The 22,215-nt window shown below is 37.5% G+C and overlaps 2 protein-coding genes across 2 annotated transcripts in view; one reads left to right on the forward strand and one right to left on the reverse strand.

The window, feature by feature from the left end:
* ppp4r1l (protein phosphatase 4, regulatory subunit 1-like) overlaps window positions 1–10,077 on the reverse strand; it is a 16,888-nt gene extending 6,811 nt beyond the window's left edge. The window contains exons 1-14 of the mRNA XM_007546843.2: window positions 9,814–10,077; window positions 7,757–7,801; window positions 7,267–7,396; window positions 6,228–6,334; window positions 5,999–6,141; window positions 5,703–5,849; window positions 5,443–5,550; window positions 4,929–4,994; window positions 4,667–4,825; window positions 4,341–4,465; window positions 1,752–2,233; window positions 1,358–1,671; window positions 709–792; window positions 428–613 (exon numbers count right to left, since the gene is read on the reverse strand). Coding sequence (XP_007546905.1) covers window positions 428–613; window positions 709–792; window positions 1,358–1,671; window positions 1,752–2,233; window positions 4,341–4,465; window positions 4,667–4,825; window positions 4,929–4,994; window positions 5,443–5,550; window positions 5,703–5,849; window positions 5,999–6,141; window positions 6,228–6,334; window positions 7,267–7,396; window positions 7,757–7,801; window positions 9,814–9,820 — 2,103 coding nt within the window. The 5' untranslated portion in view covers window positions 9,821–10,077. The remainder of the gene's footprint in view (window positions 1–427; window positions 614–708; window positions 793–1,357; window positions 1,672–1,751; window positions 2,234–4,340; window positions 4,466–4,666; window positions 4,826–4,928; window positions 4,995–5,442; window positions 5,551–5,702; window positions 5,850–5,998; window positions 6,142–6,227; window positions 6,335–7,266; window positions 7,397–7,756; window positions 7,802–9,813) is intronic.
* Window positions 10,078–10,201: 124 nt separating this feature from the next.
* Window positions 10,202–20,606, forward strand: rab22a (RAB22A, member RAS oncogene family). Its single transcript, XM_007546844.2, has 7 exons — window positions 10,202–10,463; window positions 10,954–11,033; window positions 12,754–12,835; window positions 16,109–16,180; window positions 16,439–16,545; window positions 16,861–16,970; window positions 18,461–20,606. The coding sequence occupies exons 1-7, from the start codon at window positions 10,428–10,430 to the stop codon at window positions 18,556–18,558; spliced, it is 585 nt and encodes a 194-aa protein (XP_007546906.1). The 5' UTR covers window positions 10,202–10,427; the 3' UTR covers window positions 18,559–20,606.
* Window positions 20,607–22,215: the final 1,609 nt, after the last annotated feature.

Here is a 22,215-nt window from a genome sequence, read left to right on the forward strand (position 1 = left end):
ATTGTCTTGTTAGCGCCTCACAACACTGTGTTTGTGGCTCAGAAAAGCTAAGCTACGTTTAAGAAAAATAGGAATTATAAGAATCAGGCTGACGAACAGGTGGGACGATGCTGTTCGAGCTCATTTCTCAAAATCTGTAGTAGCACAGTTCATAAACCGTTAAAGAAATTGGTTTTATTTTTGGACAAAATACTTAATCCACACTTTAAAAATTATTAAAATACCCATTTACATATAATCTAATGCATCCTAAAAAGTTCTCCCTCCCCAGGTTTTAGACAAAAACCTGCATTATCACGTCTGTTAAAAAGTTAACTTCCCCCCGATTGGCTGCTCAAACAGCTGCTTAAACATAAAAACGTCCCACTGAGATAAAATCTAGGCTGTAAATAATCATCTCTATCAGACTGTTGGGCCGATTTCCTACCTGAACATCACTGGCCAGCGTTTCATACGTGTCCTTGAGGCAATGCCAGTTCTGCCGGCCGAGCGTGAGCGCCACGCCAGGCAGGCTGAAGGCACAGTGTTTGGCTATCTCTGTGTCCACCGTCTGCGCCCGGGCCGGGTCCGTCATGGAGAGGTACTGATCCAACAGCTGCTGGGGGATAACGTTCTGCAAACGGAGCACAGAGAGTAAGATTAAAAAAAAAAAATCATGTGAAAGAGAAAATGTGTGGAATATTTACAGGCCGGCGTTTTTAAACTGACCTGGATTTTCGGTTTGTCCTCAGACCCTCGGGTTTGTATCACCTCTACCTCCTCTATCTCTATGGGTTCGTCTGATTCAGACTCCTGGGAAAAATGAAAATACAGTTATAGAACAAACCAAGCTGACTATATGCAAAAAACACTTCAAATTAAAGGTGCAGCTAACAGTTACGTTAGTAATCCATTATTCTGATGACTAATCAAATGAGCAGATGTAAAATATTGGCACATTTTGCAGATTTTTCACTTAATTACTGCAAATAAAGAAAGAAAGGAAGGAAGCAAGGAAGGGATGGAAGAAAGGAAAGATGGATGGAAGGAAAGAAAGGAACAAAATGCAGAAAGAAGGGATGAAAAGATGTTTGGAAGTATGGAAGAAAAGTAGGAATTAAGTAAGGAAGGAAGGAAGGAAGGAAGGAAGGAACGAAAGAATGAAGGAAAGAAGGAACAAATAAAGAAAGTAAGTTACGAAGGAAGAAAAAGGAATAAAGAAAGAAGGAAGTTCAAAAGGCAGGAAAGAAGAAAAAAGGAAGAAAAGATCTGGTATGAAAGAAAAAAAAAATCAGGTTCCATTTTTTAAGTCATGTTGCCCAAAAACCATTTCTTATCTACATGTGACCAAATGTTAACAATCTGAAGCGTGTCTTACTGGCGCTGGAGAGTCAGGAGAAGACTCCTCTTCTTCCTCCTCCTCCTCCTCCTCCTCCGGCTCCGTCTGTGTCTGCTCATCTTCCTGCTCTTGGACTGGACTCGGCTCTGTGGCTGGAGGAGTTTCTGCCGTTTGCTCCTCGTCTGTGCTGGTTTCCTCCGTTTCAGACGGCTGAATATCCGTGGATTTGTCCTCCAGTAGGCTTTCAGGGTTGGATTCTAGTAGTTCTTCTGCTTGCTGTTCAGTCGGGCTGTTGTCTGTTGGGCTGTCGAGCTGTGCAGCCTTCAGAGCTGCTGACAATACTTGAACTTGAGCTGGGAGGTAAACCACATCTGTAATTAAATCTGCATTCCCAGAAATCTCACTGTCTCACATTCCGGCATCAAACACTCACCTTGCACATCTGGATCATCAATGTGAGGTTGCAAACAATCCAAAACCTTCTGGATCTGATCACTGGTAGCTTTCCCATGGCTGGATTTAGACTCTGAACAGTTTTCTTCTGGTTCCTCCTCTTCTACCTTTTCCTCCGTCCCTTCCTCTGATGTCTGACAGTTTAGCATCTCCAGATCCTTGCTGATGTCAGGTAGAGGCTCTCTCCAGTAGTTGAAAGAGTTAAAGCTGTCGTCGGCCTGCTCCGTCTCTTTTGTATTTTTAGCATTGTTTGTAACCAGGGGGCTGTCTGTCACAGCCAAGCCGGGAAAAGAAAAATGGCCTTGGTCTTCGAGGTGGTTCAAGTCCTCGCAGTCTGGCGTTGCCACGTGCTCCGGCGACGGCGTGGCTCGGCCGTCCTGGTTGGGGGGCGTGTGTGTGATGGCTCTGTCTTTGTGGCAGCTGCTAATGTCGGAACAGTTCAGGGAGTTCAGAGAGCAGTTGCTGCAAAGAAATACAAGTTCAGAAACAATCAGTGCTTGCCATTTTGGTAACTTTACAAAGTTATATCTGAAGTAGACAGGGCGGTTCGTTTGGGGAGGTGCGAATGCGCAATCAAACTCAAAAAAGCTCAGTTTGGTTGTAGTGAACTCTTGTGTGGTTCAAATGCACATTTGAACACCAAACTGACTGGAAACCACTCCAAAAGCAGGAAGCAAACTATAATGCAGGGCATTCTGGGTAAATTCAATTAAATCTAAATAGTCCAAGTCTAGCACTTGTGGCAGAAATGGGCCATGGTGTTTAACCAATGAGAAATCCTAAACGCGTAAAATTCAACACCAGAAATGGTGCAACACTGAGCGCAAAGAAGTTACACTCAGTCTTCTTCAAAGGTTTTCAGTGATTTTTGATGCAGCGCCGCCACAGGTGAGGAAGTGAACAATTGTTATCAAACAATCCAATTAGTTTGGATTGTTTGACAAAGCCAACCGCACCGGATGATAATATAACAAATACTGCAATTTTGGTTCCCAATCGAACTGATTCTACTGGACTATCAGGTGTGAAACTCCCCTAAAAATCTCTACAAGCAAGAGTTCTATGGTTAAAACAGAGTTTCATTTGTATAAACAATAAAATCTGTCTATGTCTATTTCTTTGGTAATGAAACTTATCACAGATGAAGAGAAGAACAGGCTGATAGTCATGTCTCATTAATAACCGTGATTCATTCAACCAGTGACTAAGGTGCAGCTTCCTCAGCCAAGAAAACATCCGATCTAGTCTGTCTGAAGCAAAAATGTGACAAATTTGTGCATGACAAACTATTACCACACACATTTCCTAAAAAAAAGGAAAAAAAACTTTGTAACTCATTAATCATATCTGCTTTCTACTGGATAGTAGAAAGCAAATTTCACAAGTTCCCTGTAGAAACCAACAGTCCTCGACAATTGAGGTATCCATGAAACGTAGCAGAATTATTCTTGCAAATTTTTTTCAGCATCTGCAGGAATCTTAACGCTGATCTTTATGAATAATAATTGGACAATAATTACAGCTTTTAAAGGGGAATTGGATTGTTTTATTAGAACGGAGCGTGGTCAAAAAGGGATTGCTTTGTGCCACACCGACCCTCCTGGTGGGTTGTGTTAAATAAAGGCACCACTAATCTGAAACCAACTTCCAGAAAACTGCAATACAGCTGAAACACTGAGTTCTTTTAAATGAAGGCTAAAACTCCACCTGCTTAGAGTTACTTTTTGACCATTTTAACATTATTAATTAGGACCAGGACCATCTCAATGCTAAACTTGTTGCAGCAGCGTTTCTAAAGTAGTATTTTTTCAAAGAAGTACCATAAATGATCCTTGGTTCCTGAAACACTTGAATCAGTACAACAACCCCTTGAACCAGTCTGAGGGTTGAATGACCTAAATAACAGATCAAAAACAGTAAAACTCTGTTGTTAAACTTATATGTCTATTTTTCAATAGTTTAGCAGTAAAAAGATTAAATGAATTGCAAATGCTACTTACAGTGTCGATATAAAGTTTGATTAAAATGTAACTAATTGTGATTAATTCATTGTCACCACTAGTTTTAATACATCTAAATCAATCAGTAATCAGAATGAATGACACTCAAACATCAAGACAGTTAATCTCTTTACTTAAGAGTGATGGTTTATTGTCTCAGATTAAATAACTCGCTGTAAGACTTCCTGTTGTCCTGTAGAAACATCTTTTCTACTTTTAACTTGCAGCATTGTGCTGATGAGAAGGAAACTAAAGCTGCCATCCAATCCAATCCGTGGCTCCTGATTCAGCAGTTACAAAGGGAAAGCAGTGCTTCTTTTCAAACACAAACAAAACAACGCCTTTTCCTTCGATGGGGCGCTAAAGTTGGATGGAGAACTCTTAAGCAACTTGAGGCTATGAATAAAAGTGGTGTTGAAAGAAGTTACATGGCCACTGCCTTGCAACATGTTGAAATTACCGGTTTTGCTCAAACGTAGACATTTTGGAAAGCTTTTAGAACAAACATGACATAGAACACCTACATGTGATCCAGAGTCATTATAATAAAAGTTCAGTGATGGTCTTACTTGTCCGTTGTACACCTGGGGACCTCTGGAAGAGCACCATCTTCCCTGAAATGAAGGCCTGTGCTGGAGGGGTTGGCAAAGGTGGAGATGAATCTCCCCAGAGACTGAAAGGCAGCCTGTCGCACCTGAAGGTGGAAAAAGTTTGTTTTTACAAGACTTAATGAGTTAAGAAACCACAATATTAGATAACATATAATTTGAGGATGAAGCCATTTTAAATGGCGCCATTTCCTCTTTTTTAAATTTTAACTGTCACAATAAATGTCCCAATCATTTTGACGCAATTATTTACACCGCAAACATTTTCCCCAGTTTGTGAGACTCACCCAACGTGATTGGTCACTGATGAGGTTGATGAACAGCGGGGACAGTTTTGAGCGTCGCACCTCTGGAGAGGTGGAGTTGGAGACGGTCATGAAGCACTCAGCACACGCTTTCCTGATGCCCCAAAGGCTGTCGGAGCACAGGTTGAAGAACTTCGGCATCTGCGTTAAAAATACAAAACAAACTGAGATTTGTTGATAGGGACAAAATTTAAAAAACCAGTATGAAAACAAATGTTGTAAAAAGTATTCTGAAGTCTCTCACCAGAAGTTTTTCTGTTGCTTCCTGACCAACAATAGAGCAAAATTCCCCAAAATTCCCTGCACACACCTGTGACAAGCATGATGGGGAGAAAACGGGGTCAAACACTTCAGACAAAATTTAATAGTTTAAGTATGTTTTGATGAGATGTACTGTGATTATTATCACAGTACATAAATTTGTGCATGGGGGCATAATTAAAACAGAATTACAAAGGGAAAAAATAAAATACTTGGCAATGTTTAACCACATTTGCAGCCCTGACACCAACTGGCACCAGTTAGACAGAATTAACATTCCAGGGGGGAAACAACGGCGTAGTGTCAGCAAAGCCGCTGGACGAAACAGAACTGAGGCTGATTCACAGACTGATTGAATTCACACTGACAGAGCAACACAAACAGAATTAAACTTGACCTCACATGCCTGCTGTCTGAGCCGTGCTTTAGGCTGCAACACAACAACTAACCTACAAATCATCTTCAGATTTCTGAATGTGAAAAAGGAAAGATTTTACCTTGCGCACTTGGAAGAGTCTGGCATCGCTGCAGAGGTCGCAGAAGCGTGGCAGCAGCAGATGCTCCACTGTGTCTTTGCTCAACATGGTGACAACTTTACACATGATCTGTGTGACGGAACGAAAGCACATCAGGAGCTCAAGTAAAAGGAGGTCGATAAAAGTCATCTAAATCAAACTGGGTTTATTTCTATGCATTGATGGTCTCTAATGATAACATAAGAAAAAAGAAATGGGTCAAATGAATAAATGTTTCTTACAGCAACTGCCTCAATTTTGTAGTCATCATCACTGCTTGGTTCTGTCAACTCGAGCAGAACAGGACAAACTTTGGTCTCCATGTCAGCTTTAGAGATGAGGCCCTGCTCCAACAAAACCAGTAGCGCTGCCTGACTCGTCTTCCGCACCTGCAAACGATGAATGGGTCGATTGTTAAGTCAACATGCAAAAACACAAATGCTCCGTTTTTAAAATCCCCAAAACATACTTATTTGTACTTAAAATGATTTGCTTAGTTTTGCAGTTCACCTAAAGAAGTTATTTATTTGAAACCTACCTGGTTATTTGGATCTGTAAGATACCGGACCACAATGGGTACCAAGTATCTTGAGAAGGCGGCTGGGAAATTCGGCCGACTCTCATGCAAAAACATGGCAATATTAGGAACTTGCTCCATCAGCTCCGATCGCACAGTGGGCTCTAAGCACACACATCACAGCTTCAATTTAATAAACCAAAATAAAACAAGGCAGCAGAAACAAAAAATGACAAGAAAATACATCTACCTCCATCCTCTGACATTCTGGCAATTGTCTCCATGACACTGATAAAGTCATTTTCATTGTCACTGAACTCTCGAAGCACATCAAGCAGGCCGCGCGCCACGATCTGCCTAGAAAGCAACAGCTCCAAGTTAGTGGTATGCCTGCCAATACCTACAAGGGTCAAATTCGCAAAGCACAACACGCAGCTCCAAAAGCAACGCAAGTACATTCCACACAAATCTATTTCAAAATAAGAGGATGGCTTAGCCCTGCACATCAGAGCATAAAAAGCATGAAGACAACAGCTGGAATCAGTAGCTGCAGGGCCACATGAGACAAAAACAAAAGACTTTAGAACTGTGGGGTTATTTATGAAAGATGCATCAGGCAAAAACAGACTGAAGAACATAGCTATCTTTAAAATTAAAGAAATTCTACATATAAAGAGGGAGAGGTAAGGAAACATTCAAACACTTTTCTGACATTCTTTCACTGAAATTCATTTCAGTAAATCTTCAAAAAGTGTTGCTATCACATAATTTCACTACGTAACTTAATGCAATTTATTATTTGGACCATGAACATTATTTTTTTTTATTGCTGCACAATTTCCTAGTAATGATTGACTCCGGTTAATATCCCTTCCATGTAAATACTGATTTATTTGTTGACGTCTCCTTGTTGCAAAGACGCCAAAATTATGCTGCAGATAAAGAGATTTTTAAAATTTGTTTCCCTTTAACTAATGCATATTTTTACTATTCATGATTTTTTAGAGAACACAAGTGAGTATCATTTGGTGAAAACAGAAATACTGCTGTATTAAGAATATTTGTTACTTCTGATAAAATAAAAAGCAAAGATGGTCTTCCCTTTTTAAGAGGGAGAATTGTCTGAGAATTTGTTTGATTCTCAGACAAATGTTAGATTGTTTCCTCTCTAAAACTATATCAGCAGCAAACAGGTCAAGCACAGGTTGCAAAAGAGGTGATGATCTTAGTGTTTGACCTGTTTTTAGAGGACAGGAGGATTAGCCGACTGAACACAGAACTCAACTTACCTGTTGAACGTATTTTCGCTGAAGGCGTACTTCTCTAGCCTTCCCAGAGGAGTTAGGTTGTCTTGTCCAGCATCGAGGAATGCTGTGATACGGATGCCATCGCAATCTGCAGCGTAATCATCAAATCCAACTATGGGTGGAAAAAAAAATATTTTGTTGTAAGCTAGATCAAAGTCAAGAAAAATGTATAGAACAGCAGTCTCACGTGACATTATAAAGTTTTATGTCAGAGGTAAATAGCAGGATTTTCTTGAGCTTGAATATTCTGCAATTTAATAAGATTTACTTGTGTTTAATTAATTTGGCTGATGTAAATTAGACACGTTAGGCTGTAAAATTGCAATGATAGCACAGTATCAACGCTAAAAAGTTGTCCAAAAACAAAAGAACCTCTAGGCAGAATAAAATTCATTGTGTTTTTTTTTAAATATATTATATATTTAAATATATATGTCTATATTTTGTCATACAAATTTATTGATATACTTACAATCGTCCAGATCATCATGGCCATCTTCAAAGTATAAAGATAGACCTGCAACAATAAAACAGTAGGTGGGGAGTTGGATTTATAAACTAAATATAAACGTCTGGTGAGCAACAGCGTTGCATCAGGTGTGACTGACTGCATTTGATCTTTTATTGTGCCTACAATTTAAATTTTAACACACTTTATGATTAAGACTTTGGTGCATAAGATAATTTCTCTCAACTCAACATCTAAATTATCTTTTAGATACATAATTACACTTTTGCTTTACTAATTCATATTTTGTTTGATATATTTTAGTATACTTTGATATTACATTTCATATCAAAACATTTTTACTAAACAGAGCTCTTAGAATAAAATCAGAGGTTTTCAGGCTGAAGTTGTTTGGAAGATATGCAGTTCAAAGGTGGATAATTCAATTATGTGACAAGAAGATCATGGGATCCAGAATAATATTTAGTAGCATTATCGCAATTGAAAAAGCCTCATATCCATTTCATCTCTCCTGTAATAAGAAGTTCAGTCTGCTTATTTATTTTTTAAATCCAATAAAGGAATTACACAGAGAATATATATGACCCATATAATTTATTCTGGCTTAATAAAATAACAGATATGCTTAAAAATGATCGAATAACCAAAACATTGAATCTTAACTGTTTTATCATGTCAGCGAGTGCAGCAAACACAATAATAATAATTTTGGGTGCAGCATTTTATTAGGAGACCATGTATTCATGCTGAAAATTGATAATATATTGGAATAGTTGGATGGATTAACTGCCTTTAATACCCTCAAGTAATGTATGTTTATAGTAGCTGAGATTTTAAAACTAAATTAAGAGTTTCAGGAAACTTAAAAAAAATTGTAGTTTAGCCAATAATGATATAATCATTAAGATTTTCAGCAAAAAGCACTATTAATAAATGTTTCCCTACAAATAACATTACAGAGTGACAAGAAGAGAACCTGTTATAAGCCTTACAATTCATTACTTGTATCTACCAATTACTCGATCTAATTATTTATAAGAAACCTGATAATGATCTCAAAACTCTAAAATCTTTCTCAAAAACAAAAAATCTGTAGCCAACATAAAACAATGATAAAGAAATATTATCTGCATGAGTATTGATACAACCGACTGTGATATGTTTACATACTTTATGCTCTTATACGTTCCAAATTACAATGTTTGTCCTTTATTTTATGTACATGTATATTGTTATGTACGTAGCCTATTTTACTAATAAAGAACTACTGCTGATGGGACATTTCCTGCATTGACCAACACACTCTAAACCTACTGGATTTTATTAGAGAACAAATAAAAAATACGACTTTTTATACCATTCAGTAATTGATACATCATAACACCAGAAAGTTCAAAGAGGAGCCCCGAAAAGGATCCAGGAGGCGAAGCCTGTGTTTACAGCTGTTGAGGCTAAGGAATGTGCTCCAGATTTAAAACACCCTAAAACTTGGAACGATGTTATGGAGCTGGTGTTTTACAACTTAAATAGAAAACGTTGCGATAGACTTTAAGGCACCAGCAATATACCCAACGACCAAAAACAAACAATACACTTTGTTATGATATATGGCAGGATTTGTCAGCTTATGGCTGACACTGACTGTGGCTACCCGGCTAACGCTAGCTAAGTTAACTCGATAGCATTTGCTTTTACAACAGGTCGAAAATCATCCAAACAAAAGAGATAATCTGTATTTAAATAAAACTAACTCGGTGATTTTATAATACGGCATTCTCAATTTGAAAATAAATTATCAAAGCACGCTTCTGAAACGACCCATTTCGACACTCCTGATTAGCTTTCGTTAGCGAATAGGCTAGTCTTGCTAAGTCTGCTAACACGGGTTGTCCAAGCCCTGCTCTAGAGTCGGCTTTCCTAATTTACCATTACACCAAACAAGTGGTGAAATAGTTACTGCAGTTCAAGTAATACATCTCTGAACAATAAAATGGCACTTTATCTAGAACAAAAAAATCCAAAAGTTTGTAAGAAAATATGGTTTAAAAAAGTGTTATTACCTGCCATCTTGAGTATCGGCTTGGCTCTGCGGGCTGCCTATCTGCCTTCTAATGCGCTTCCGACGACAGGGGTGCTTTTCATGGCAGGGGTGCCTTTTTCGATACAACACCGTCCGCCGTCCCGTTATGGGCTGTCACTCAAACACGGCAACAAACTACTTCCTGAAAGTACTTCCCGACGCTGCCCTTTACCGACTAATTATGTTTTAAACAACTACTGCTACTGTTGTTTTGCAGCTCTGGTACAAACTCGACATAACTGAGCAAAAACTGAGCTTTTCTTTGTGCGCCTTCAAACAAAAAAAGAGAGGCTATACAGTCACGTGACTATATGCCGTAGTTCAAGATGGAGCCTGCGCGACTCAGCGGCTTCGCAGTTAGCTAGCTAGCTACGTACAATAATGACAATATTTAATGAAATAGGAACGACTTCGAGACGTTTTGATGCGTACTGTGGGATTTTTTGCCTAAATCAGGATGTCCATTTACAGTTTTTGGTCACTATGAAGCTATAGTGTTTGCAAACAGAGACCACCTGAAGAATATTCAGATAAGAGAGAAGAGGAGAAAATTGTACATAACCTCAATCTAATCTCGCTTTAAGATACAACGACATGGCACTGAGAGAGCTGAAAGTTTGTCTCCTTGGGGTAAGTCACGGTGTCGATTTGTTTAACGATAAGACGTATGTATTTGTGATGTTCCAGATCTGTACTTACGTTTGTAATCAAAACTACATTCAATATGATCTGACGTGAAGGTTTAGCAGGTACACTTTAAACATGATTTTAGGTAATTAATCGTCTTGTATACTATTCAATTTGTCATAAGTACTATTCTTATATGTACGATAAGCACCTTGAATTATCAGCCTGTATACCTAATTAATAGGTTAATGACACAATGAGAATATCAGGAAAAAAAAAGAACGAGGACAGTCAACCAGCTAAAAATATTCTATCAGTAAAGACGGAAATAATCTGTCAGTAGCTTAATTTAAACTACTGACTTTTTTGCCTAAGGAAATAATATGAGCTCATGGTTCCTGTTTAATTCTCTGTAATGTAGTAGTCAAGAAGAAAATGCCACAAAATAGCTTTTGTCCATGCTTAATACAAACTCTCTGTTTTGTTTCTGCAGGATACTGGAGTTGGAAAATCAAGTATTGTTTGTAGATTTGTGGAGGACAGCTTTGACCCAAATATCAACCCAACTATTGGGTAAGTTTCCCCTGTGGCTTATATACTGTCACCTTTTTGGTGGCTTTGGCAGAATGCTTTCTTAAATGGTTGGTATTGATTTCAGTAAAAGCTGAGAAGAAGCATTTTGTTGACAGGAAATGGGGCTATCTTATTGTTAAACATTTGATAATTATTTTAAAATGATTGTTTGCCAAAGTCTTTATGACAATATGCAAGTTTTCTGTTTCTTATTAGATGCAAACTAGGTCAACTGGGTGTTTTTAAGTATAATTTTGATATTTAATTAAGAAAATAACTTAATAAGGCTATTAATAAAAATACCCCAAAACTATTATCCATCCACCCACTAGCTATGTAGCTAGCTACGTACAATAATGACAATATTTAATGAAATAGGAACGACTTCGAGACGTTCCTATAATGTGTTTATAGTTACAACAACTTTTAATTCTCATTTGGCATCAATAGAGTATTTTTGAATTGCTTTGAATTAAATTTATCTGAGATCAGGACATAAAAGTCACAGCCTGGAAAAGAGAAAACCAAATGTCCCTCTTCCCAGCATCACTTTTCATGTCATTTTGTGGGATTTCTAGGTGTTCCTAGATCAGAAAGAAATTATCGTCCCTCCAGTGTGTTCATGTGTCTGCTCCAGGCTCTCCACCCAGTTGAATGGGCTTGAGAAATCTCAAAAAGGCGTCCTGAAGAGATGCCTGAAACACTTGAGCTCACCCGTTTTGGTGCAGATGACCAGCATCATCCCACTTGGATGACACATCTCTTACCCAACCTCTGGTCTGAGTCTGACTTCTCTCCAGCTGATTTCAGCCATTTGTGTCCAGCATCATGAATCACTTGTCATACCATAAGTCATTGCTGGAATGTTGATAGACCAGAATATTGAGACGTTTGGCTTTCGACTCGTCTAGTTCATTATCTCAACAGACCACAGCAATGCCCTTGCTAAGGGCAGCTATCCATCGTCACTGTTCATAAAACAAAAGGAGCATTCCGTCTTTTCTTTGGTAAAAAATAATGGCCTCTGACTTAGAGCTGGCTTTAATTCCAGCTACTTGGCACTCAACTTCCTGTTGAAGACCATGGCTTGAAAATGCAAACACACATGACAACCAAATAATTGGTGAAAAACAAACACTCTGATCTTCCTAAAACAGCCTCCTGTCTAATACTACACCTTGAGACTATAAACGGGATCTGGAATACTGGGCAGTTCTGGGAGAGTCAAATCCGCACAGCGAACAAGATTGATTTTGTGCCAAGAATCCCAAGGTTTTTTTGATGTGCAGAAACTGGATACCCTATAAAATCCAGCTCTATAATATTCTCTGTCTACTAATTATTATAATTACAGAGTTATAATTATTAAGAGATCAATACTTGTAATGCTTCTAAACATTTACAGAAAATAACATCATTAATACATTTGAAAAGTCACAAAAGATTTTTAAATGCAGCTAAAATAAATGCCATCTGATCAACCTAGAAAAATTTTAAAACGTAATAATAAATTAAAATATGATGTTAAAAATGTTTTTTTTATTATTTACATATTGATCAGAAATTAAGTAGAAATATTTCAATAGGGTATAATAAAAAAGTAAAGATGGTATCAACAGTTATCAGACATTTATTGACTTTATTTTCTTGAGCCTCAAAAATAAACCCATCCAAGATTTTCAAATTAATTTAACAATCATCTGCTCACTGTTTCCAACAGCGCATCGTTCATGACCAAGACAGTGCAATACCAAAACGAGATGCATAAATTCCTAATCTGGGACACGGCAGGACAGGAGCGGGTAAGTATTTTTTAATTTAGTTACTCTGAAGTTGAAGTATAACAAAATTTCCATGTATTTCTAAAGCAAGTGAAATAGTTATGTAGCTCTAACTCTGTGTGTGAGCCCCTGCAGTTAGCTAATTCTTCTGAAAGGGGGCAACATTTTCCTTTCTATAGAAGGAGGTCTGGAATATTTTCTGTGGTATTTTTTTTAAATCGGAGATGGATATTTGTTTTGTTTGAAAGCCAAATACAAATCTACCATATTTTGTACTTTGATGTTTCTGGTACGTGTTTGTCTCAAAATGATGTCACCCCTGTCACAAACTTGACATTTGTTCATATATAAATGCATTTCTTAAAATATCTTCTTGGAGGTTATAGAAGACATATAGAATAAAAGCGAATCCACACTGAAAGTGAAACCAGCCCAGTGACAGTTGTTTTTTTTTTGTGAAAGGAGCAGCTTTCTCCTTTGACTCACTGTCTAACTCCTGTCTCTCTGTGCCTTAGATATCCAACATCACTTCCCTTTTTTCCTCTGAACTTCCCTTTCTCAAGCTCAACCTTCTGCTATTGTAATGTTTTGTCCCCTGCGTCAGCGCTCTCCACAGAGCTGAGATAAGATACGGCTCGTCTTTCATCCTCCTTCCCTCTGGAGGATTCCTCTTCCTTGTGCTCTTCAGGGGACATCCGTGCAGACCTATTTAAGATAAGACAGGAGGATGAACTCAGCGTCTCAGCCCTGTGGCGTGTGCTGCTGTTTCTGGTGTATCTTATCTGACGCTTTCTGCCACTCTACATCAGACTGTCCCCTGTTTTTGTTTTTTTACTTTTTAATTAGGGCTGCAAATAATTATTTGAGAAAGCGATTATTCTTTTGCGAATTCTGATGATTAATTGAATAACTAGATAAAAAATATTGCTGCAGATTTTTACACAACAGTAAAAATACATAACCAAGTAAATCAGTTCCTTTTTTGAATAAGAAAATAAATAATTTATTCCCTAAAATGCAGTAACATAGCATCCCTCTATACAGTCATTTGTAGCAAAGGATGCAGGATGTTTCAGCCCCATTTCTTATGCACAACCATTTCAACCTCTTGATCCCTTAACAAGTCCACATGTATAAATGTAAAAGAGTCAAATGCACCATGTGTTCCTGGGTTCCTGTTTCTACAAAGCGGCTGTGGTATCTAAAGGCCTTGTTTTCTAATCTCTTTGAAGCTTTGGCTCGTCAAAATCTGACAAATTGCAAGAAAGGAATACAAAACCAGCTGAAACATAAGTGCAGCAAGGGAAGTCTCTTAGATTCCCCAAGTTCAGCATTCGTATCTTAAAATCAGATCAGGCATCAAGCGACAACTGATCCCAACTGTAACCCACCAACCTTCCACCTCTGACTGCCCTGTTTCACAGAAATCAAGCGAAGTGAAGCCTCACATCCACTTGGAAAAAGAAAGTCCTTTTCGTACACCCAGCTTGTGGTTTCAGCTATTAATCAGCTCTGCCAGGGTATCACTGTAGTTGTTTTTTTTGCTTCTGTGTGGCCAGACGTCTGGCCTCGGTGTGATTGCTCTTTGGGTTCAGGCGGCGATCGACCACACAGGTCTTGCTGTGGCGAAGCCCCAACACTCGCCAGCGAAACAGACAGAGCTCTTCTCGGTGCCGCTGCCAAAAAATCCCAAGCTGGATTCCTGCTGCTAGACTTTAGGCCAGTAACAACTGTAATTATGGGGAATGTGTGCTTTTCTGAGGTAACATTGTCACTCTAAGACGAATGGTTTGTTTTGTTCTATTGTGAAGGAAAACTGAATTGCCGTACAAGCTGGGTCACCCAGGATTTCGAGTTTCTGGGTCGTTGCTTTCCAAATAGATATCATTAGCTGATGTGTGACACTTGAATCAGCTTCAGAGTTACCCGTTGAAACCAGAAGTTTACATACTCAGGATAAATAGATTAACAAAAATTCTCACTGTCTGAAGGAAAATAAGACCAAACTTCACTTGTTTTAGGTCAGTTAGAATTGCTAAATGTCAGAATAATGAGAAAATATAGAGATTCATTTATTAACGTCATTGTACATATTTTTAAGTACTTGATTGCATTGCCTTTTAGCTGTTTGACTTGAGTCATGCTTTTAGGGTCTCCTTTCCCAAGTTTCTCACAATAGTTTGCTGAAGTTCTGGTCCTAGTTCTGGTCCGCTCCTCCTAACAGAACTGGTGTAAGTGAGTCAGGTTTGTAGTTTAGTTATTAGACTGATACCAGTATGTTGAAAATGAACAAATATTGTTAAATATCTTTTTACTTTTTATTCACAAGATCAGAAAATAAGTCATTGTTTTTGCTGGATGCTTCAACAGCAAAAAGAATTAAAAAAAACTCTACATACTGTATTAAAGGTTTTCTTTCAAGTGACAGTACTTTAATGCTGTAATGCTGAAAGTAGATAATATCTACCAACAATATGTAAGACACTTTAAACAAATCAGTCTTTTATTTCAGTAGCATAATCTCACACATGCAGTAGAAAAATAGTAATTTCCTTTAGAGGAATCCAAACACTACGGAACGGGCTTATTAATGACGTCAGGTCTGAGCTGGGGAGAGTTTTATCTTTAAACACCAGAACCGGGGTAAATCAGAGTTTACACGTTCTGCACAGGCTGTTCTGATCAAGGAGTGTCTCCATGATGCATTTGGTTTAGATCAAATTTGTGATCGTTCTTAAATGTCTACTTGTTAACATCTTTTGACACTTTCTGCTCCTTTTCCCCTTGATAACATCTGAACGTGTAAGGAGAAAGGACTTGCACTGCTTGATTTTTTAAAAATGCACCTTTTTTGTGTTGATCAGAGTTTTATTTCACTTGCCACAGTCCAGCTTAGTCGTGTCATTTCTTTTCTGCGTCAGAGTCTATGAAAAACCACAATCTGTAGGAGGTAATCGTGTAAAACTGTGCAGTTATACTGAACTGATATATTTAGCATTCGCATATCACAAAATGAATGACAGAAAGGAAATGAAGGTCCTCATTGACGCATCAGCGTCGATTGTTTGTAATAGGATTATTTACAGTCACATTCTTCATTCTAAATCCTTCTCACATTTCATTGGATTTTAAGCTATTTTCAGGATTGACGATGTCAGAGTATAAAAACGGTTTAAGCAGAGATTAAACTCACTGCACAGTTTAAACTCATCATTTATGTCGCTTCTCTTTCAAAGGTCCACACAGCATTGTTTATTTATTTTTTTTTAAACAGCGTTTCTCATCTTCCCATAGTTTCGTGCTCTGGCGCCGATGTACTACAGAGGTTCAGCGGCGGCCATCATTGTTTATGACATCACAAAAGAGGTGATTTTAACTTTTCTTTTTTCAACTAATTAGCTTTTTACATTCATTGCATTTGTGCGAAAAGAAATAAAAGTTCTTTAAGAGAACAAAACCTTGCAAACGATAACATTTTTGAAATTAATTTATGCATTTTGACATGAGAGTGGCACCAATCTGGTTCTTATAATGCTTCAGTTTTCCTGTTGTCCATGGAGACTGAACTTTATGCGCCTCTCCATGCATTTTTCATTTATAATAACATACTTCTTGTCTCATCAGGATTCCTTCCAAACTCTGAAGAACTGGGTGAAAGAGCTTCGCCAGCATGGACCTCCTAATATAGTGGTCGCCATTGCTGGCAACAAATGTGACCTGTTAGACTCCAGGTGAACTTTTGCTTGATCTTATAGTTATGTTTTAAAGTTATCTGATGATTATTACTCCCAATTCACAGCAATAAAGAAAGGGAGGCAATCACATTTCAAAAAACTCTCAATTTTTCCTTCAAAATTATACAAAAGGGATTTTGTTAATAATTTATTTCACTGTTATCTTCTTGAACATTGATAAACACTCTCCCTTCTCCATCTGTTAAATTGTGAAATCTTCTGTGTCATCAGAAAAAAAGAAGTGGTGCTTAGCGAGAGAATTGGTTTGCAGGTTGCTAAACATTGTTTTTAATATATCTCGTATGTTTACAGAGAAGTGCCAGAAAAAGATGCCAAGGACTATGCTGATTCCATCCATGCAATCTTTGTGGAAACCAGCGCCAAGAATGCCATAAACATCAACGAGGTGTTTGTAGAGATAAGTGAGTTTTCTGCTCTCCACCTCAGCATAACTCCTCATATAATTATTATTTTCTGTTTCTGAAAGCAGATACCTTTTTGAATAATTTATGATTTTTTTTTTTATAAAAAAATGTTTCAAGAGTTTTGTAAATAAGTCGACAAGTAAAACAAAAGTGAAATATATTCTTTTTGGTCCGTTAAAAGATTATTTACAGTCTGATATTTATATTTCAACCATTTCATTTGGATTTTACATGATAAACTAACACAATGTAGCACATAATTGCAAAGTAGAAGGAAAACTAATGAGTGTGGTGTGTATTTGTAATTAGTTCCTCTTAGCCAGTACTCAGATGGATGTATGGATCAGTGAGCATTCATTTAGTTCAGATTCTCCATTGGATGTAGGTCTTGATGTTAATTTGCTCATTCTAACATAAATTTGCTTTTATCTAAGCCAGTTGTGCCCAAACTTTTTGTTGTATGGGCCAAAATTGTCAAGAAAGAGTGGCCGGGGCCTAAAAACATACACTTCTTTTTTAAATGCTCAAAATAAATTTTATGTGCTATATATTAGTTAAAAGAGTAAAGTAGTTGGATATTTGTAGAAAATGTATGTGCAAATTATTGCAGATCAAAAAAGACATTTAGGTACAAAGTCTGCTTTCAGATAAAAGTCTAATTTATGGTCAATTACCAAAAAATAAGACCAAGGTGTAGTTATTAAAGAAAAATACTTTGCGTTGTCCTCTTCACCTTTACTGTTGTAAAAGTAAACAAAGACTCTTCCTGCATCAGCCATCTGTGCTGGTGGGAAGTGGGGGGGGCTCTACTGGCCCATGGGCCACACTTTGAACATCCCTGATCTAAAGCAATGGTTAGGGTGGTTGTTCTGCTAGGAGGTGACCTTTAACCCCATATTTTTGCAGCCTCTAACAGTTTTTCTTCCATAATTTGCTTTGTGTTATCAGAGCAACATCCCTGCTACTTCTGATTAAAAACATCCCCACACCATGATGCTGTCACCATCTTGTTTCACAGCTTGGGTTGTGTATTCAGGGTGGTTTGCAGTGTTGGTTTTACTCCAGACGTAGTATTTTACATGCAAGCTAAAAATTTACATTTCAGTCTCATTTTACTAGAGCACCATGCGGCTCGTTGCTTTGCCTGTATGTTAAGGTGGACGGTCATTTTTGTTTGAACAGCGCTCTCTCTTCAAAGCCTGGGATATTTTTTGGAAACCTATCCTGTCTGCTGTGTTGGTGCCTTCACAGAACAGCTGGATTTATACTGAGATTAAACTAAACACTATTTAAATAACTCCACTTACTTATAAGGGGGATTCTGATATCAGATTTTTTTTGCACAGCAAAACTAGCTAAATATAAAATACACAAGAATTTACTTTCTTGTAATTCTGCACTACTGATTATTGGTTTATTGCATACAATCTCAGTATTGTGACAAAATGTGAAGGCTCATACCAACATGTCAGTGTGTTTCCTTGCAGGTAAGAGGATCCCTGTTGCTGACAGTGCAGCAGCAACATCAGGCAAAAGTTTCAAATTGGGACGGCAGGTCTCAGAGTCCCGACGGACGTGCTGCTGATAATTTTGGTGGCTGAACTCAACGCGACCTAAGAACTAAATGTTACCCACCCCGCTATTCTCCTGGTGTGCTTCAGCTTAAAGACACAACACACTATAAAATGTTTTTTTTAAAAACCCCAACAAACACTCATATCTGGTCACTGAAGCTTGACTAGGACAGCAGCAGCCAAACCTTTTTTTTTTTTTTTTTTTTTGCAAAATATGATTCGTATTAAAAATGATTGAGGAAGAACTTTTCAGGTTTTAAACCAAACTTTCATACCTTAATGGTGATAAGTGAAGCTTTCCAGTGTTCTCCGTGGAAGTCACTTACATTTGTACACTTGTACATTTGTAAAAAAGAAAACAACAATATTTTCTGTCAGCAAAAAAATTAATGATGCATTGAAGTAATTTTTTTTAAAAGTTCTAAGTTATTTTTTTTAGGCAAAAAAAATAATCTCAGCTTCATGAAGGATCTCCACTTTGATGTTTATATGTAATTTATTTATATGCTCTTTTTATTGCGTGATTTTTTTTTTGTTCCAAACAAAGCAACCCTGCTCCCCAAACCCACCACATGTTCACTAGATGCAAACAACAATCATGCAGCAAACAATGCAGAAATGAAAGACGTGTGGGAGTCTACTTCCTTTACACCGAGGGAATACTTCAACATTTTGGTTGAAAGGTGATGGGACATTTACACTTTGGTAAATGTCCCATTACTTCATGAAGTTTAATAAGTCCCAACTATTTTATGTACCTTGTCTAGAGTGTGGACTAAAATTAGAGTTGGTTTGCTGATGCATTATTAGGACAGATGCAGGCTAACCTGCGTTAAAAACGTGTGAAGTCAGTGTGCATGCCTGTTAGAAGTCCTTCTTTGAATGGCTGTTATTCTTCTCTCTTTGGCTTTGAAGAATAGTCTCTTTGGCACTTGTAAGGTTCCTGGGAATAATACGTTATTACTGTAATTTAACCTCTTTGATCAGAAGAACCTCACATGCAGCAGCTCTGTGTTTAATCAGAGCTTTAAACAGTGGCTAATTATTCTGTGTTAACGCCGCCATCTCCTGCCATCTGTTCTACATTTCCTCATTATAGTCACAGAAGACGCCCTCCACTTCACATCCCCGTGCTAACTGTTCATCCTTCTTTTACTTTCCAAACTGTTTAATGGGGAAAGTTTTTTTCACTGATTCTTTAATTGTCCAATAAAGATGTTTTCATCCTTCCTTTTTTTTTTTTTCTTACCTAATCAGCACTGCCTTGCATGTCCAAGTGCTGTTTTACTACTTGGCTTGTGATGAAAATACTGAGATCTGGAAACGAGGCCTCGTTTAAAGAAAACTTTTATTTTAAAGCTCTGATCTCATATTAGCAAGTGAGAAAGCTTCATCAGACGTGGGTTTGCGTTAACAATGTTGACCCGTCACTGAACTTTGATCTGTATTTGACTCTAAATGACTGTGGGCTTGGATTTTCTTTCTTTCTTTTTTTTTTACTTTTTGTGCCTCATTCTTCTTTAACACCAGGGCCTTGATTCTTGCTTTAATTGTTGCACACAATATGATTTTTGGAGCCTTTTCTTGTCCTCTGCATGAATTTAATTCTGAGTTGCAGTGGTAGAGTAATTCACCCTTTCTTCTAGCATGAACTGGACTTTTTATCTTTGTATGTCCACAATTTGCTTTTTAGATCCAGTTGAAACTGCAACTGAAAGGGAACAAATGTTGGAATATTGAGACGGAAGCTCGAACTGCCTTTTTTCCCTTACTGTCAGTGTAAACCGCTCTTCCTCTTTCTCTAAGAGTTTAGCATAGATGTTGTATTGTGGTGTTTGGTCTATGTTTTGCTCAGACATACAACACCCTTCACACTTAATGACACTCCTGTTGTAGAAGGAATAATTCTCATTTTTGTTGCATTTTTTTTGTCATATATCCAGTTGTTTTAAACATTTTTTTTTCTCTGACTTATACTTAATTGGCCGGTTTAAATAAGTAACCATTTTGTTCTAGCTATTTTCTAACTTGCAAAGACCTGAGAACCTGAAAAAAAAAACACTCCTAGTTGTCTTGTTTGTCTATATCACAATTTTGGCAAATATGCAGAAAAGGGACAGCACTTTAGTAGTATAAACGCTGCACTTTGGTAAATGTCCCATCACTTGATGAAGTTTAATAAGTCCCAACTGTTATATGTACCTTGAGTTTTGTTTCTTTTTTACCTTTTAAGATTTTGGTGCCAAAGTCATTTTAGCACATTTACCCATCTTGACGATGTGATATGATTTACAGTTTCCTTATAACCCATATCTTTTCTCTGATTATTTCAACGGCGTGACATTAATAATGCACCAGTTTTGATTTTGTTGTTGAAATTAACAAAAAGTCTTGGGCTGGCCCTAGGAATCTGACCAACATGTAACATGTTCATTTTACAGTGTAGATATCAGCCATCAGATTGCACACAATTTAATTTCCTTACTCTTTATTTGCAAACACAATATCTCTGTACACCACATTGAGTACATATATCAGCAACTATATTTAGCTTTTTATTTTTTCATATTGATTGTAGCAAAATGCCTAAGACTTGTTTGCAGTGTGAGGCCAAATATGTGAAAAGGGATTTTTTTTTTTTTTTTACTAATAAAACTTATTAAAAAAGACAGAATGAGTATGTTCTTTTTTCAAATGTAGTTGTTCATACTCAACAGAAATGTCTCCATTAGCCTTTGGAATACAGTAAGAATGTTGTCAGCGGTTTATTGTGTTTAGTTTTCTGCCAGCTTCTAGGCTATATATAAATATATATATAAAGTATAATATGACACTTGAGATGCGTGTTTAAGTGGCAGAAGGTTTTCAACACACTTTAAGTCATGGGGAAAAGTCAAAGCAATTATAGCTCTCTCCACTTACTAACACCCATTATAAAAATGTCTAAAAGCCTTTTAGATAAATTATTTATAGCAATAGCACAACTTCACACCAACAGATGCAGATTCTGCAGTCTTTCAACACTAAGCTCAATCATTATCCTCCTTACTGTGCAACAGGTGGCAAAATAAACTTGGATCCATCTCTAGACAATTGCAGACAAGATTAATGCACTCCTTTTTTGTTTTAAACAGTCATTATGAAGTCTAACCACTGCAACAAGCAACAAAGTATTGCTTCTTTTTTTTTTTTTTCTTTTACAATTGGGACTGATTAGCATTTCAAAAGCTTAAATAATACCTCAACTTTGACCCCAAACCCCAGAAGAACTGAAAAGACGGCTTCAGGGATTCAGAGAGACCAAACCATCTCGTATCCCTGACTCCTTCGTCTCTCTGCCCGACTTTCAGACAAATGAGCTGCAAAAGCAAATGAAGTGGATTTGCAGTGCTTTCTAACAACTGATGTTGTCATCCAGGACATGTTACTGTTTCCTGGAAGTGGAGCTGCTAGAATGTCAACCAGTAACTGGGTTCAGTCTGAGGCTTCATCAAATTTGTTGCAAGACTGACTGCTGCTGGAGATCTTTCCTTCTCCACAGCATCACCATCCACAACAACTCATGGAAGATGCTTGGATGACATGAGTTATGTAACTTTTCCTTTGGGATTTTAAATTGCATGCAATCTAAATGCCACATTCTCTTGTCTTTCCCATTTTGAAGAGTG

Source organism: Poecilia formosa, unplaced genomic scaffold (genome assembly GCF_000485575.1).
Source record: "Poecilia formosa unplaced genomic scaffold, Poecilia_formosa-5.1.2 Scaffold18, whole genome shotgun sequence".
In the NCBI taxonomy this organism is placed as follows: domain Eukaryota; kingdom Metazoa; phylum Chordata; class Actinopteri; order Cyprinodontiformes; family Poeciliidae; genus Poecilia; species Poecilia formosa.